At 39.2% G+C, this 17,952-nt stretch overlaps 1 protein-coding gene and 1 long non-coding RNA gene across 6 annotated transcripts in view; one reads left to right on the forward strand and one right to left on the reverse strand.

The window, feature by feature from the left end:
* Positions 1–17,364, forward strand: part of LOC134660817 (transcription factor BCFI-like) — a 54,047-nt gene extending 36,683 nt beyond the window's left edge. The window contains exons 3-9 of one of the 5 annotated variants that reach the window (XM_063516629.1): positions 5,684–5,796; positions 6,152–6,384; positions 6,722–6,779; positions 11,635–11,849; positions 12,747–12,911; positions 13,626–13,725; positions 15,937–16,767. In XM_063516629.1, the coding sequence (XP_063372699.1) occupies positions 5,684–5,796; positions 6,152–6,384; positions 6,722–6,779; positions 11,635–11,849; positions 12,747–12,911; positions 13,626–13,725; positions 15,937–16,187 (1,135 nt within the window). In that variant the 3' untranslated portion in view covers positions 16,188–16,767. Of the gene's footprint in view, positions 1–5,683; positions 5,797–6,151; positions 6,385–6,721; positions 6,780–11,634; positions 11,850–11,993; positions 12,158–12,746; positions 12,912–13,625; positions 13,726–15,936 lie in introns of all 5 variants that reach the window. The other 4 variants (XM_063516625.1, XM_063516626.1, XM_063516628.1 and 1 more) reach the window with 4 other exon arrangements.
* The window catches only part of LOC134660854 (uncharacterized), an 848,341-nt gene that overhangs the window by 352,732 nt on the left and 477,657 nt on the right, over positions 1–17,952 (reverse strand). The gene's annotated exons all lie outside the window — the stretch shown is intronic.

The following is a 17,952-nucleotide window of genomic DNA, read 5'->3' on the forward strand; positions in this document are numbered from 1 at the left end:
GACCAATAGAAATTTTAAAATGTACTTTATTCGTTTCTTTTAATTTACTGAGATGAAAATTTAGGAAACTAACATCATGCGTAATGTCAGGAGGATTTGTCGATACCTTATCAAATCGTTATAATAATAAAATCGCAAAAACAGTTGGTAATCTCTGATTTAACGAAAGTCGGACAGATAATGGACGGAAGATATGACGGACTTGCCTTGTAAATAATAGACGGACTTTCAAACTTAGTCAAATTTTAATGTGATAAATGGTGGAACGTATAATTACAAAACTAAGCCAAATTATGATATTTTAAACACAGAATAAAGATAACTGGTTCTTATGCTACTTACGTAGGTACTTTCTGATGCACAATCTTTTCAAAAACTATTTTTAATAAAAAAAATTCGAACGGCTGTCGAACTATGACTTCGAGTTCAAAACACGAAGTGACTTATTTAGGCGGATTGCTCTGAAATTGGTTGTCACAGCGCCATCTGTTTTAGAGTGAGGGAACTAACGCGCAAAACCGATTAATCGACTAGACTCCAAAGCGGCATACGCCTTCAAATTCAAAAGTTATAACGAGTTGACGGACTTGCCCTGTAGACGGTCTTGCCCGCAGTGACCTTATAGAATTGCTTCAATCTAGGTCAATAATTACTAAAAGATGTAGGTAGGTACTTAACTCCGAATAAAAAATTATACTTAAGTACATGAATAAAAACATCAGGTGGATTAGTAAGACTTGAATAAATTGTTTATGTAGTTTCGATCTAAAAGATTAGGTAGAACACCTATTATGTATGTATGTATGTATGTTTTAAGTGCGTGTAGGTATACACGCACTTAAAACCCTGAAAGTTGATCACTGTCGTCTAATGATGTCTGCCATTACGAGACGAGCCTTTCCATACCTTTTCCAGACAACAAAGAATTCAAAAGTGTTTTCTACATTCTGCTATTAGTTCAGAATGTTCATTCAATTTTTTTTAGGATTCCTTGTCTCAAGGATGATAAACGGAACCGCATTACTACCTCTGCCGCTGCCTCGGCTCGGCTGTCGATGTATTTGTTAAGAACTGTGTAAGTTGTATTATTTACAGATTGTGATTTGCATCTCAACTATGGTACCTAGATATTAGCAATCAATCCTAAACGCAAAAAAAAGCGGCCAAGTGCGAGTCGGACTCGCCCATGAAGGGTTCCGTATTTAGGCGATTTATGACGTATTAAAAAAAAACTACTTGCTAGATCTCGTTCAAACCAATTTTCGGTGGAAGTTTACATGGTAATGTACATCATATATTTTTTTTAGTTTTATCATTCTCTTATTTTAGAAGTTAGGGGGGGGGGGGGGACACACATTTTACCACTTTGGAAGTGTCTCTCGCGCAAACTATTCAGTTTAGAAAAAAATGATATTAGAAACCTCAATATCATTTTTGAAGACCTATCCATAGATACCCCACACGTATGGGTTTGATGAAAAAAAAAATTTTGAGTTTCAGTTCGAAGTATGGGGAACCCCAAAAATTTGTTGTTTTTTTTCTATTTTTGTGTGAAAATCTTAATGCGGTTCACAGAATACATCTACTTACCAAGTTTCAATAGTTCTTATAGTTTCGGAGAAAAGTGGCTGTGACATACGGACGGACAGACAGACGGACAGACAGACAGACATGACGAATCTATAAGGGTTCCGTTTTTTGCCATTTGGCTACGGAACCCTAAAAACATGCTTGTTTGTGACTGAGGCAGCAGAGCCATTTTAAATTCTTAAATCATCACTTACGTCATTATAAAAATAACAACTTTCAAGCATTCATCATCAAAAATCGTAATTGGGAAACCGTTCACAGAATTGTACAAATGTCAAATGGTAGGTACATTGTATACTTATACCCCCAAATGGCCCAAATAACCAAAACTAAAACATGCGTGTGGTTTTGTTTTTCATTAGAGTGCCCTGTAAATCCTGTAATTCTAAATGTCTGAATAGATTATAATAATTTTAACACATGAGGTGTTTAAATTTGTATTTATTTTAGGAAATGATACCTACTGACGAAAATGAATGCATTGAAGATTTTCTAATGTTAGTTGATGATTGTTGTGAAATGGGGGCGGACACTTGTTCATTTATATGCTGCCAAGCGAATATTTATTAAGCTTGCAATTGCGAATAAAATGCTCCTGCGATTTACTCTAAACGGCACGATGGTTTCGTACATTACCTACTTTAAAGATACAAAGTAACTAAGTCCTATACTTTGCTTTTAGTATTGTGTTCAAGTGATGACAACGCGTAGTAAGACCGAATTTACTGTCGTAACAGTAGGTAATAAATAAGTAGTTATTTAAAACGCAAAAAACTATCAAAGGCAATTGTTTTTATAAGTGAGCAGTACCATTGTGGTTTCTACGAAAATATAATTATGGCATCGACTTCCGGTGATGTGATCCTGCGGATACGCATACCTACCGCCTTCAACGGCGCAGCGCTCCAACTCGGCGGGCACAACTCGCCGCACGCTCACACACGCTGTTTCACGACCCAAACTCACATTAATTTATGGCAAACATTCTAAAACTAAAAGCAAACGGTACCTTTAAATAAAGTCAATTGCTTATTCAAATATTGTGTTAGCTCAGGCGTTTGTGCTCGGTATAATATAGGATCGGGCCGTTTTTTTTTATTTGTCACAAATAGGGAAGAAACTCCAGCGGAAGAATATAAAAAATGGGGTTGTTTGCATCATGAAGAAAGAGGGTGTTTACACAACAAAAGTGTGTTTGCGAAAAGTTGTTACTGACTAGTGCATATTATATAGAAGAAACTGCAGTTAACTGGATTTAAACCATCAGCAGCGATGTCTACCTACTTTGTTTAGCTGGAGAAATGTGTGCACAAATGATAATGACAATAATGTGTGTATGGTTGACCGCATGACGTCAGATCTGGATGGGAGTGCGCCCACGGTGTCGGGTGCGCGCGTGGTGAGTAGCGCACGTGAGAACCAGACGATATTCAATGAAAGCTGCTACAATAACAATATTTAATATACCTTCATACATTCCGCGAGACATCTCCTGGTGAATGACCTAACTACACAATAAATATAGCTATGTACTATGCAATAACCTCGTTTCTTTCATTCCAAACGTCTTAAGTTCTATTGCCACAAACAGTAGGTATAGCTTCTTCAATAGATACGATAATAGATACGATGATACTTATGCTAGGTAATTAAATTGATTGCTTTCAGAATTAAGAGTTTAAGAATATCTACGTTCTTCTATACTTAACACAACCATCACCATACATTGTACATAATGTATTATTTATGTTAAGTACTTATGTATATATGTATTTGTTGACACCCTGTGGTTACCGTCCGTATCCTTCGCAACAGTTTGCATTTATTTAATTAAGTCACAAGTATAATAATTGCCACACAATAAGTACATTTTCCTGTAAGGTCTACCTAAGTATTTAAAATATATTGTTTACGACAAATAATTAATACCTATAAGGAAAATTTAACTAAGTTGTTTGCTTACCTAGGTACCTTTCCAAAAGTACCTATTGGCGAGTACCTACTTTATAACTATTTATAATAACAAAGAGTAGACCAGGTATAGGTAGGCCCCTATTTGTATCATAATTCTTAACCAAAAAGTAGGAAATAGGTCAGGCACCACCGTACAGAAAATTTGGTTATATAGAATAAGTAGGTATATCAACTGAATTATTTATGAATTTTAATATTTTTACCTATCGATCATCTAGAATTCTAATGTTGTTGAATATTTTTATGATATGATATGGAGGCGCAGGATCCGAGCCGAGCCGGCGCTCGCTAGTCGCCGCGCCACCCCCTCGCCACTCGCTCGCACCCCTTGACAACATAACCACACTTTTTGTTTCTCATCTGCCTTTATCGCGCCATTTTACACGTTTTAAGAGCCCTTGGATCGTTTCAAAATTTGTACACTCATTTTTTGCCCTCGTCGAATGACGGGTCGAGTGTCTCGAAATGATTTATTTGTATAGGCACTTAACGTTCTGCTGTGAATCCTGGGTGATGATGCGCAAATAACGGCTAATTTTATATAAGACCAAATGAATACATGTGTACCTATTAGAAAATTTACAGCGCACGCTGCGGGACCTTCGGAAATAACTGATGAATACCCAGGATGAGATCTGGAGAAGTCCCGCAGCATGCACTGAGTCGTGTGTTGAGGTCCAGTGGCCACAACACGGCGGCCCGCGGCCTGCCGTGCGGGCGCGTACGCTTCGACAACCAGCGGGGGTGATACTGTCCTGCACCGAGTGCGTACACCTACATGTACTCGATTTATACCGCTTCCGTACCCTGATGCGGGCTTGTGTCACTTATAAATGTTTGCCCTAACTTAAGTACATACCTATTTCTTCTCGGTAGGCAGGTATTAGAGACCATTATTTATTCAAACACGTGCAACAGAAATAAATATAAGTACTTCATCATAAAAGTAATTGAAGCAAGACTTTCCCGCAGCAGTAGGTATGCTATTGGTAGCGTACCTACTACTATTTTTAATAGGTTAGGTTCAAAGACCACGACTCACCCACTATACCTATTCGACGTGAGCCGGTGTTTAGTTACTGTAAATATCCGTGTTTCCATATGTTCGTTTCCTCACAAGGCATACGCCGCCGCCGGCCGTTACGGTTTATCTTCGCTGAGTAAGCTATAGTTTATGTTATTAGTCCTATAGAACTATATATTGAAACCTTAGACGAAGTCTCGTCTGTTATGGGGTTGTCAATATAGACATCACTTGAATTTGTATTCGTTATCAGCATCGGTACGGTACAAGGCCCCCTTGTGTTAGTGCAACGGTAGCTCCGTCACCACACGGTAATGAATGCAAACGGGTCGAGGGCGCGGGCGACGTGCGGGGAGGGGCAGGAGCGATAAGCACAGCAACACAGGGCACTTCCGAGACGTTCCGAGCCATTAGCCTCAGCGACTGCGTTCCATTTTACCTACCGCCACTTCATACCCGTAATATCTTAGCTTCAGTCAATATTACAGCTTTAATCGATAGGTAGCATAAGTAATGAAAGCTCACACCCAAGTAACAGGAAAATAATTTTGCACTGCTATTGGCGTGGCTCCTAATAGTAGCGCAGCTAGAATGTTTAATGGTGAATGGTCATGAAACATAATGGATACCTAAATACGAATGTTGAAACGAGAGATTTGTCCGCAGCTCTACCCCAATGCATGCGTTTCCAATTGTTGTTGGCATTATTGTAGGCCGAGTTGAACCATCGCCTGTGGGTATGCTCCCGGCACTGGTTTTCTACATAAAAACCGTACCAGAACCGAGAATTACCAATTCTCGTAATTCTAATTCAGTACCGGGAGCATTCCAAACACTTATAAAAATGTAATGTAGTAAAAGCTTGGAGACTAAAGTAGCTACATTACTAGATTTCGCCTGGACATATAAAATTATGTAGGTAGAGCAACTCGCTTCTACCTCCTGCAGACCGATGAAGAGTTTCTACTTAATTTTGCTTAAGCTTTGGTTGCCTAATTAATGTTACAATACCTCCTCAGCGAGGTCACATATACTCTTTGGTGCCAACAGATTTGTTTGCATAGGTACTGAGCGTGTGAATGTTTGCATGTGCAGAGGCGGAGGTGGCAGCGGCGTGTACGCCCGCTGCGCGTACCCCGGCAGCGCGCCCTACTTCGGCAACGGCGCCGACCTGTCGTCGCAGCCGCAGATTTGGACCTCTAGTGCAGGTACAGCCACACAATCCACACATTTTGTTATTTGTGCGTACATGTACTTTAGGATACTACACACGGAGCCTTTAGCGAATATAAGCAATGCTAAGTGAACAAGCGTTTTTATTCAATTGTTGCATAACAATTGCGAAGCGCTATGCGAACGTTTAAATTTATGCATGGAATTTTTAAATGTAGGGTAGCTTAATTTCATTCATATCATATGTCAAAATGCATTGTTGACGCAGCCCACTTAGAGTTAATTAGTAACATGATAGGATACAGTGGTTTACGTGGATGAAAGATGCGTTTACTTTGTAGATGTTGTGTAATATGGTGGTTGTCGAGTGAACATAGAGCCTGTTCGTAGGCGGGTCTCCGTCGTACGGCGGGTCCAGCGGCAGCGCGCCGGGCGCGGTTCTGGAGGACTACGGCGACGGCGCCGGCTCGGGCTCCGGAGGCGCCGGCGGCTCGCCCGGCAGTGGCGGCGCGTTGCCCGCCTTTAACACCCGCTTCGGTGGAACACCCTTCGCTTGTGCCACCTCGCGCCCTTCCACAGTCTACGGGACCACAGCTTTGTCTTCTAACGCCTATGTGCCTCAGGTACCTAAGATTGATCTATGTTAATGTGCCCTCAAATCACATGTCCTCAAATCACTATTTGTTTCAATAAAATATATAAAAAAAGTATCAAAAATTAGTCCTATTTGCAGATCTAATACAAATAAGGTAGCTACATGCATCTACTAACGCCACCATCTACAAAAAACAAAAATAAATGTACCTATATACATAGTATACATATTATCATTTTAACAGTAATATAGATTCATAATACCTGTTCATAATAATACCTATTCATAATAATATGTACATATTTAGCATTTCAGTTCTGATATTGTTCCCCTTGAGATAAACTGAACATTTTTGGTATTTTCAGGAAGTATGGTTAGAAGGCAGTCGCCGTCAGTACTCTGCCGCCGCCAATCTGTCAGCAAGTAAGGATCGTTTTTCTTTGCAAATCTTTTCCGTACTAAACTTAAGAAAGGGCGTAAGGCCAAGAAACTAGGAGGAAACAAAAGATATGACGAGTGAAACTTGCGACGAAAGATATGGCCGTTTTCAATTACTCTGAAAACAGACTTACTTTAGGTACTTATGTCTAAAATTTGGCTCGTTATTTCCTTCGGCTATATCACTAGCTATTTTATACTTAAATTATGCTGCTATGGTATATAAATAAGGGATTCCTACGTACCTAATTAGAAATGTTTTCGTAATTTATGTCTATCGATCCAATTTGCCCTTGATTGAAACGTGTATAAATTCATTATAAAAACAAAACAATTTTGCGTTAGCCCCCTCGAATTATTTTTTTTTTTTTAATATTATCTAAAGCTGTTTTAAGTCGCTACTCTATCTATTTAAATGGACTTCCAATTAGAACAACGTGACTGAGGTGGAATAGTTTCGTAGATGAACCTTGATAAAGACATTGTCTGAGTAAAAAAAAATATTCTTTGAAAATGTTTAATACACAAGATCAATTCTTCAATCAACTAGGTAAATTAGTAATTATTTTCAACCTATTTATCAATCAAAGTATGAACATTGTACTTACCTACTCGTACGCACAATAATCATACAAGTACTGAACCCTATGATTTGTGAACAAGTTGCGACCTCCATAGGTCGGTAAACATGTATAAAAATCTATCATTTGGTAGGTAAGGTACTGGTAATTAATTTGGACTTCACTTCTAATGGACTAAAAAGTAAACAAAGTAACTAAATAAAATAAGGCAAAGAGTACATTTTAGAAAAAAAAACTATTATGATGATGACACATTTATTAGGACAAATAAACAAAAAGTTTCAGTTATTGTTATTTTAAGACATAACAACATGATAAAAGTGGGATGTGATGGAGGTTGGGCAGGATGTATCTACATGGCGGCGCGTGCGAGTGTGCTTGGCCCGGGATGGCTCGGGAGCAGGGAGCTTCGCCTCTGACAAACCAGAATAAGTGGGCTCTCTGATTACATGTGCTTGTTACAACTCTTGAGCTACAGTTACAATAGGGTTTAGCAGCGTCTACATTATATGTTTTGTGAATTACACTCGTAGCTATACTACAACGTGCTACAACCATCCAATTCCAGTATACTGAGCGAGCACTCGTTTCTTTGAGCTAGTGTGTTTATTTTTTGCTGCGGGTCGTTGCGATAACCCCGGTCGACTGTCAAAACTATAAAATGTTCTTCTCTAAATAACAGTGGAGATGTATTGTCATTGTGATAAACAAAATTTGTGATAAGGGCAGTGTTTTTCAATGTGAAACTTATTAATTATAATTAGGTACATAGTTGTAGTTTTAAACAATTTTAACTCAAGTTGTTTAATTACCTCTGGCAGGATCGAATTTAAATTAGGTAACTATCTTACAGCCACTAAGCGGTATATCAAGGGGAGGTAAGGCGGTGATATTAGCTACCTCTGTAAAGTATGCTCTAAAAACCGATTTACCTACCTAATACCTACCGACCTACGACCTACTACCTACCTACTACTTACCTACCGACTAACCTAACCTAATTTCAAAATGTGATGTAGTAATAAAAACAAATATTTTCCCGGTTACTTATACAGGTTATACTCTGTTCATTGTGGGTATAGTTCGCATTATTAGCATGTTAATTACTACGTACATACCGACATCAATATTATTTTAGGGCTGAAGTGGTCTTATAGCGTTTACCTACACACTCATTTAGATGAGAATTACTATATATCATAGGTCATTCAATAAATACCAACAAACATAAAGCAACAACAACAATAAAATCCCAAGCCAACTTACTTACTATGAGCTGTTTTGTAAGTTATCCCTGCGCACACAGATTATGAGGATGACAGTAAAAGTAGCTAAGTTCTACTGAGTTACTAAAGTACTCTAATGACCAAACGTTAAGTTTGTTTACTTGACTTATTTATTAGGTACAACTTTGAACAATATACTAAGATAATATTAGTTAATTTGTTTGACGGTTTATAAATAGATAGTAGATATAAATAGATTTGTCGTAACTTTACAAGCCTCCTCCTTTTTGCGATCGAAACCCACACTTGTAATTTTTTATTTACATAAAAATGTTGACGAGCGACACTTAACCTTATTCAAACTTTAAGAGTGATCCTTTCATGTTTTTTTGTTTTTCGGTACGCAATAAATATTATTGTCGCTTACGGTACGCGATATAATAGGTATTTAGGTACCTACTTACCGAGATTATTTCTGATTTATTAATGACATATTAAATTAATTATTGTTTCCATAAAGTTTCACAATCATGCATCTCATGCATTTTCATGCATTTTCAATACGTGATATGTTGGTTGCCTTTTTGGTAGATTTTAATACAATATTTTTTAATTACCTACTTTAACTAGAATATAACATACTTAAATTGTAACATATCTTATTCTTTAAAAGTTTTGAAATAAGGGTTTGTAGTTTGAGGGTGGATAATCACTGCGGACGGGCTAGTATGATAACAATAGTGTGATAGCTGGGCTTATATTTTGGCGTCAAAATAACATGTACCTACTTAGATAAATATCGATTACTTCCCAGGTATACCAAATATTAATACCTTCTGTTTGATAGTTACTTATTTTGTTATTTTAATAATAAAATAACAAAATAAGACCGTAAGACTATAAAGTCTTACGGTAGATAATTTCTCTGGAGATATAGTGAGCGGTGTTGATAGTGTTGTATTATTATCAACTAAGCGAAGCAAAGGACCAACGTTCATAAAAATAAATTAAAACAAAGCACCATGTATGTTGCATCAGACAAGTAACGAACGAGCCGCGTGTTTGCATAGGTCCCGACAAAAAACGTTGTCTCCTTTTAAAATAAAGTCGTTCCCTTTTAAGCGCATTAAAATCGCATTCCGTAAATGGTATCGGATAAGGCACGTGCCGCGCGCAAACATCGCCCGCGTCCGGCCGAGCGGCCCGACCCGAGCCCCGAGGGCCGGCGCTGCAAACAGACCAGCCAACACAGAACAAACTGGCACACGATATCTACATTTCGTCTCCGCATATTTGCTTACTAATACTGTCTCGAATGTGTTGCACTTCTTATCTGTACCGGGACGAGTAGTCCGGATTACTCATAATATTCTTTCTTAGGGATTTACGAAAAGAAAGCTCCCTTAATGATGTTTGTTGCATAGTTGAACCATGACGTAACCCGCACCGCACGCGCCCGTCGACAGACAATGCACTAACTTCTGTTCTACTTCGTTGGCTAGCTAAGTAAAGCGACAACACAAACTAACGTCAATAGGTAGGTAGTAATTACTTAAATTTACAGCCTAGGGTAATTCAATATTGACTATACAATACATAATCAATTGATTTGAGTATTTATGGCTAGGTTAACTATGTGTAAAAGTCAGTAGAATGTGCAGATTTGGGACGATGATGAGCGTGAGCGCGAGCCGGGCGTCGACGCACATGGCCTCGGTTCCCGTTACACCACTCAATAACATAATACGCCTAATGACAACCACATTCGCCCAGCACTCAACTGCCAACGCTATTATGAGTAATTGGAACCGCCAGAACCCATTCCGGTTAAAATCTCTGCGACCAGACCAGTGTCCTGCACACTCGTGTAATTGTATCCCAACGGTTCATGTTTGTGTGTTTAGGCTGTTAAGATTTTCGATGGAAAAAAAGACATATTTTTTATTCATAAATTTTATCAGTACCAGTTAGGTTATTACTTATTAAGTACATACATAGATAATAATTAATAATGGACAAGATAGACTTTACCCTTTCGATTTGTAAGGTTAGGTATTACAGGTACAATACATTATAAGTACCTACCTACATATAATACGATGATAAAATACATGTTAAAATCTAAGTAGGTATACATAACGGGCACATTCCACGTTTACGAATAAAACTATTAGGTACCTACTAACTAACTTTGTTTAATTTATGAGTAGCTAGGTTTACCTATGAAATAAATACTGCATCTAAAATCTAAATAGGTAGTAACCTCATATATAGCACATATTAATGGCATTTCATAAATAGAAGCTGATTTGACTCTAGGAAATTAGCCTGATGAATGCAGACTTGATATAACTATACGATCTACACAGCCTCACGTTATTCCTGGAAGTTCATGTCACTCTAGTCCTTCCGGCCACTAGAAATAATAATACATGCGAGAGGATACTTAGTATGAATTATCGTTAAAAATAATAAAATAAAGAGTCACGCGCGCACACGTTGAGGCAGGCGCGACCTTGACGCGACGTGCTCTCGCAGCGTGCGGCGTCGCCGGCAGCCCGCGGCGCGGCCGCGGCGACTCAGCGATTTGTATTAGCGATCAATGAATCGATCTGAACAAAGTCATTGCCAAGGACGAAAACGATCCACGCCACGCTTTGCTTCGGCTTTTGTTGATTGATTCATTGAATTGGCGAAAATTTCTTCCGAGATTTATATGACAAAAAATATATGAAAAATGCGTGGTCCACGCCACAGCCTTATTAATTAAGTAATTAGGTTTTTATTAGTAATTTTTTGCGAGATTGACAAAGAGAATTTAACAGTCATATTTGTACCGTGTTGCCTTATTCCTGCTACATAATCTGAAGGCCGAATAATGATAAATGCCGATTTGGAATACTATTATTATGTATTAACTAACATATGCACAAAGTATTTCAAAATGGACGCTCGGCTGACGTGGATAATTTTTCTAATTGAGTGAGTGAGGGATTGGTGTGTGGTGAGCTAACGTAAGGTGTGTTGGCGCAGTCGAAATGGCGGAGATTTTCACGGAGGGGCGCGAGTGCGTGAACTGCGGCGCCATCGACACGCCGCTGTGGCGGCGCGACGGCACCGGCCACTACTTGTGCAACGCGTGCGGCCTCTACAACAAGATGAACGGCATGAACCGGCCGCCCAAGCAGCCCCGCCGGCTGGTACGTCAGCGGCACGCGGCGCACGCCGTGCCCGCGCCCGCTAACGACGTACGCAGACATTCCTCCGCTCGACACAGCTAACACTCGCCCCGCGCCACCTTTCACACCGCCACCGCTATCGCCCCACGCCCGTCTGAAATCCGCGCCCCGTCGAGCGTCCACTTCCCCGACTCGTAGTGACAGTTGTATTAGTTGCAGTGGCCGCGGAGGGGACCCCGCCGGGCGCGGATTTCTACAAAGGCTTCCTGTATAACGGCGTCGCGTCGCCGCACGCGCACTCTATGCCCGCGCCTGCGCCGCTGTGTGCGTCGTCGCACGCCGGCCCTTCCCCCTCTGACTACAAAACGAAGAAAGGGGTACGTCCTCCCCTAATCTCGATCCGTCCAATCCTTGCATCCGATCCCGCAATATAATGCATTGGCTTTTTAACACATGTTGCTGTCTCTTCTCTACCAGGCTTTAATCATCACGCATGAAATAATAAAATTTAATATAAGTTTTTGTATACTACTCATTAAAAATCAGAAACATATTTTCCTACACAAAAATACTAACCAGTACATACTATCTAACTTTTAATGGATATCGCTTTGACTATATACCTAGTTAATATAGGTGCCGTCAGATGTAGAGAGAGAACAGGGACCGTAGCCAAGATGACAATCGTAAGTCATGTTCAAAGCGTTGTCCCGGCTTTTTGCCAAGACTTCGTATGTATATCGACAAATGCCAATCAAAAAGTAATAATATATCGGGATGACAGATGAAACGAAAAACCGACGTGACCATTTCCATTCATTATTTAACTCTCATTTAGCGTTTTCCATAAACGATCGTTACTTGGCTAGGCCTCCAAATGGACACAAACAGCCGATAGCCATTAAAGTTTAGTAGTATGTACCTAATGTAGTAGTAAGATAACAACATGGACATGTGAATGTACAGATGGGAACGAAGAGGCCTGGCCTGTCGTGCAGCAACTGCCGCACGACCATGACGTCCCTGTGGCGCCGCAACGCGCACGGCGAGACCGTGTGCAACGCCTGCGGCCTCTATTACAAGCTACACAACATCAACCGTCCTATGGCTATGAAGAAAGACTCCATACAGGTAGCTGTCCATTTTCATTTATTTATCTCTTCAAGTGGGAGGAACCGGCTTCCCGACAATTTAAGTAATTTAGATCTGAAATTCGATTAATTGAAATAAAATCGAAATTCCAACAACTCAAATATGACATATGCCACCGGGACAATTTTTGGACAAGCATTACCAAACTACCATTAGTCCCGCAATAGTAACTATTGGCTGCCAAAAAGTTGCAAGTTAAGCAGCCAACTGTTGGCTGCTTAACATGCAACTTTTTGATGTAACTTGTAGGTTTTCCAAAAATTGTGATTATTAAATTGTGAAATTGTGATGTAAGAGTAAAAAATAAGGGTAGGTAATTATAGTAATAATTAAGGCTGACTATCAAATATTTCGTTGACCTACCATCAGAAGGAGAGCGAGAGTTTAGATACTAAGTACATATTTGTATAACTACATACATACTTAAACTGCTTAATAACTTTAGTGCCGCCGCATCCTAACGTAAGGTTACAGTAAGCGTAGGTAATTGTTTGCATGTGGCGAGTAGGTAATTGCTTAAATTCGCATGCATACAAATACGACACCCGGATACGCTCGGACAATCGCATGCGGCGAAACTAATGCAGTTGCAGTATCACGGTCCTTACCGTATTTTTACATTGTGTGCAGCTAAAACACAATTTTGGAAAAGAAATCATACTATTCTGACATACTGTTTTTACCGTATTTCAGACGAGAAAGCGGAAGCCTAAGAACAGCCTGAAAGCGGAGCGCAGCTTGAAAAACTTAACCCAACACTCGCATTCAACTGCGGTCAAAATGGAAAATCTCTGTAAGTATTCATCAACAATACTCAGATTAGCCCTAGTAGCACGGTCGCATTTTTATCGTTTGTCACCATGCCTGTCACGTTCTAACAAGTATGTAATTGCGAAAGTGACGGCCATAGTGATAGTCGATAAAAATGGAACCGTGCTGAGCCCGCAGTACAATATAACCAGGGCTGCCAGATCGTAGAATTGGATACGAAATTCGTATAATGGATTTTTTTTCGTATCTATTATGTATAGGTAGTCAATCGGTATAATTGGATACGTAAAAAGAAACACCGATGTCAAACTACTGACAATACTTCAAAAAACTCAGTGTGTCAATACTGTTATACAATTTAATGGAACCGTACGTCAACATCAGTGCTATAATTGCGAAAATCGAAGATCGCAAATTGCGGGCGTCCCTCTTTGTCACTCTTATTACGCCTTTACTGGAGTAAAAGAGAAAGACCCCCGCAATTTGCGAATTTCGGTTTTCGCGGTAAGACCCCAGTTTTTAAAATATCGATTTAATATTAATCGTTTTTTTTTATTGTGTTCTTGTATAATGCAATCGGATTTCGTATAATTGCCAGCACTGGATCGTATAATCAAAAATTATGTACTGGCAGCCCTGAATATATATAACCATTTATGTAATTTCTAAAACCGAAAGACAAGCGGAAAAAAATATATAGGTACTTGAGTATGTTTTACGAGGGTCACGATTTTTTTTAACAAGTATCTTATGTTACCGATGTAAATATAATTATGTTTTAATTCAGTGCAACTTTTATACAATTTTAACTATGTATTTAAATTACATAGGTACTCGTACTTCACCATTCTGACTCATTTCTAGTATTCGCCCTGTAGTATAAATAAAACAAAAGCATGACGAACCTAGGTCAGCTAAGTAACAATGCTAACAATCAATACCTACCTACTATTTTAGCTGATATGATGATGAGCAAAATATGTGAGCTTCCAGTACCTTTATTTCGTGTTTGTTACAAACGAAAGTGGAGGATTCGCGGGAAATCGCCTTTTCATACACATGTAGTCCTCATTAATACACTTAAAATACAAGGTCCACCTCATATAAAATTAAACTAGATATAAAACTGCTGTCAGACGTGTGTTTCAAAAGAAACACTTCAACAACTGTTGTTCCTTAGAAAACATTAATATATCTTTAATATTATTTTTGCGTGTTCGAGGTTGGCCCACGGTAAAAATTGTTTAGTATGACCTACTGTACATAGGTTATCAACCCTCATAGTATGGTCAAATATAGCAAAATCACTCTGTATATAATATATAGTTTTATTACTTATATATAAAAACAAATATTTGTGACAAACACACAAATAATGCCCTTACTAGGATTCGAACCGGGGACTTCAGTTCGCCTTTGTACTAATGACGAATGTTATTTTTCCTGTTGTGTTCTGATTTTTGTACAATAAAGTGTTTTACTACTACTACTACTACTTCCGGCTTTGTAGGCAGGGACACTACCGAGGGCTGATAGGAGGCCGTCTTAAACTTTTGTTTTTAATTTTACAGTCCCTTTGCGTCGGTACTGTAATAGTACATTATTGTCGAGGTTCGGAAGTAGCTACTTGCAGGCTGAGGATTCGTTTTAAACGGACGACCTTGGGAGTCCGTTTAATTGAATCCGAAGCCAGCAAGTAGCCTTCCAGCCGAGTCATATATAGTGCTTTTCTCAAAAATGGTGCAAGAAATAGAAATATTTTACAGAAGCAACGTTCTAATTTTCACAGAATAAAGTAAAAAGATTTGCTTGCCGCCTTAAAAATTAATACGTGTATTTTTCTGCTGAAAATACGCCAACGTATTTGACACACCTAAATAGTCGCGGTACCAACATTATAATAATAAGTGCTGATCATGTGTTTGGCTGTTTAATGGACCTATGCCTTCATTTGATATGGCCATTTAAAGTTTTAAAAAGTTTGGAACTCGTTAAATAATTGAATTTGTATGCAACATTGCAGTCCCGAAATCGAGACTGCAATGTTATTAACTTTTTGATTTTTTGAATGACCACAAACTACGCACTTCGCGACCTATTTTTTAACCGGCAACGTCGACTTTGCCGTCCATTTTTGAGAAAAATTAACTAACCAACTTATTTAGGTAAGCAATACCTAATTATGATGGGTAGGAAAAATAAAGCTAATGCTTGTTTGTGTGCAATTGTGCAGTGGACGCGGGGGCAACGGTGGCGTCGTCCGTGGGCGAGAGCAGTCGAGGGCTGTCCCTGGGCTACTACGTGCAGCAGCAGCTGAAGCGGGAGGAGCCGCCGCCGGCGCACGGCGGCGCGCTGGCGCACCACGCGCACGCGCCCACGCTGCTGCACCACGTGCACGCGCAGCACTACGAGGACGAGTTCCGACGCGCGCCCGACGGAGCCGATCGCCTAGAACGACCCACCGTCGTCTCCATCGGCAGCTGAGCTCGTCCTCTGCGAATCCTGACACCTCCGACGAGTCGCTCGAGGCCAACCTTTCGGGGAACGCGACGACGACTACGGAAATCTATCAATGGTGTTTGCGTGATCGTTCAAATAAATAATGAGTTTCGGTGACTTTGGTTAAAAAACCGACCTGTGCTGAACTCAAATCAGGGTACAAAAGTATAATGTCATAAATATTTGCTGTTGTTATACGTATAAGTAGCGATTCATTAATATGTCATCAACGTGACACTACGGCGGAACAAACAAACTGGAGTTAGCTAGGAAGACTCACCGACTCCTTGCGTAAAATAATATATTTTAAACGTTGAGAATAATAATATAGAATCTCACTTAGTTAAGCAATTACTTTATTTAGTAAAATAGTGTAGGTTAGGAATGTGAGCGAGTTCGACCAAAGAGTCGTAGCTAGTTGACCAAATATTCAATGTGTACAGTCGGATATTATAATTTTGTAAATAATATTTACCTACATCTTCCGTATTCGAGGAAAATTTGCTAGACACGTTATGTGCACAAGTCTTAAACTTAAAATATACATATGTATTTACCTATATAGTTTTATCTAAATGTCTAAGAATAAAATGATCCGCCAGATTGAAGATCACAGTTTATGTAATCCGGTGTGATGTAATCATTATTTACTTAGTTTACCTATGTAGATTATTAAGTTGATATATTTGTAACTGCAATTACATTTATAAAAGATAATTACTGACACCTGTCAACATAAGTGAGACGAATTTAAGTTAAAATACTGAGCGTCACATTTAGTTTAATTGTTTGTGTTTATTTTTGTTACCAAATATTAAACTCGTACTAAATAGTACGAGTAAGACTGTCTGAAGCATTCCTTCCACATGCGCTAGAGGGCGCAGCATCCCGCCCTACCTGTGCGTGTGAAACGCCGAGAGGAGGCTATCGTCATGTTTTATATTACCAACTTATTGTTGTAGTATAACTCCAAACTCCATGACTTTGTTAAACATTCCTTAAATTTATTACACTTAAGCATTGTAGAAATGGTAAGATAGTCTCTAATTCGACTGATACTTGTATAAATGAAGATGGATTGTGTATACCTAAGCAACGTTTTTGAACCCTCATCAAGTAATGGAGATCAATGTCGTAGACATGAATTCGTGAACATCCACTGTAAATACACATATTGTACCTATGTTTAAACGTTCCTTCCCTATATTTTATACGAGTTTTTGTGTGCCGGTAAATACAATAGATACAGTGAATGAGAATTACCAACTTTGCCCTGCAGGATAAAGGTAGTCACTGATCAAACATTCATCAAGAGCAAAATGGCTCTGTGTACCTAAGTATACCGTCAAACAATCTATTAATATCTGACTGCCCTTTTTTCTCATTATGTATAATTTTTATATGATTTTTCATGGGGACAATGGCACAATTACCCTCCAGGGCCAAAGTGGACGGTATAATGGTACAATGTAGGTAATGGATTTTCATGCTCAGTAATATAGTTACGGGCAGACAAGTTGAATATCTAATGACGCACTTTAATCGTTGTCAGAATATGCCGTTAAGCAATGAGTAACTTAATGTCGCTTGGTAATAAGGTGTTACTGCCATAAAGTAGGAGTACAACACGTAATCCAGGGGTTCCCAAACTGCGCACCGTTAGACAGTAAAGCGGGGCGCCGTGAGGCAAACTTCCTCACCATGTTACCTATGCTGCCCTCCTAAGGTAAAAGGCCGTATTTTCAAAGAA

This window comes from Cydia amplana, chromosome Z (genome assembly GCF_948474715.1).
Source record: "Cydia amplana chromosome Z, ilCydAmpl1.1, whole genome shotgun sequence".
Lineage (NCBI taxonomy): Eukaryota > Metazoa > Arthropoda > Insecta > Lepidoptera > Tortricidae > Cydia > Cydia amplana.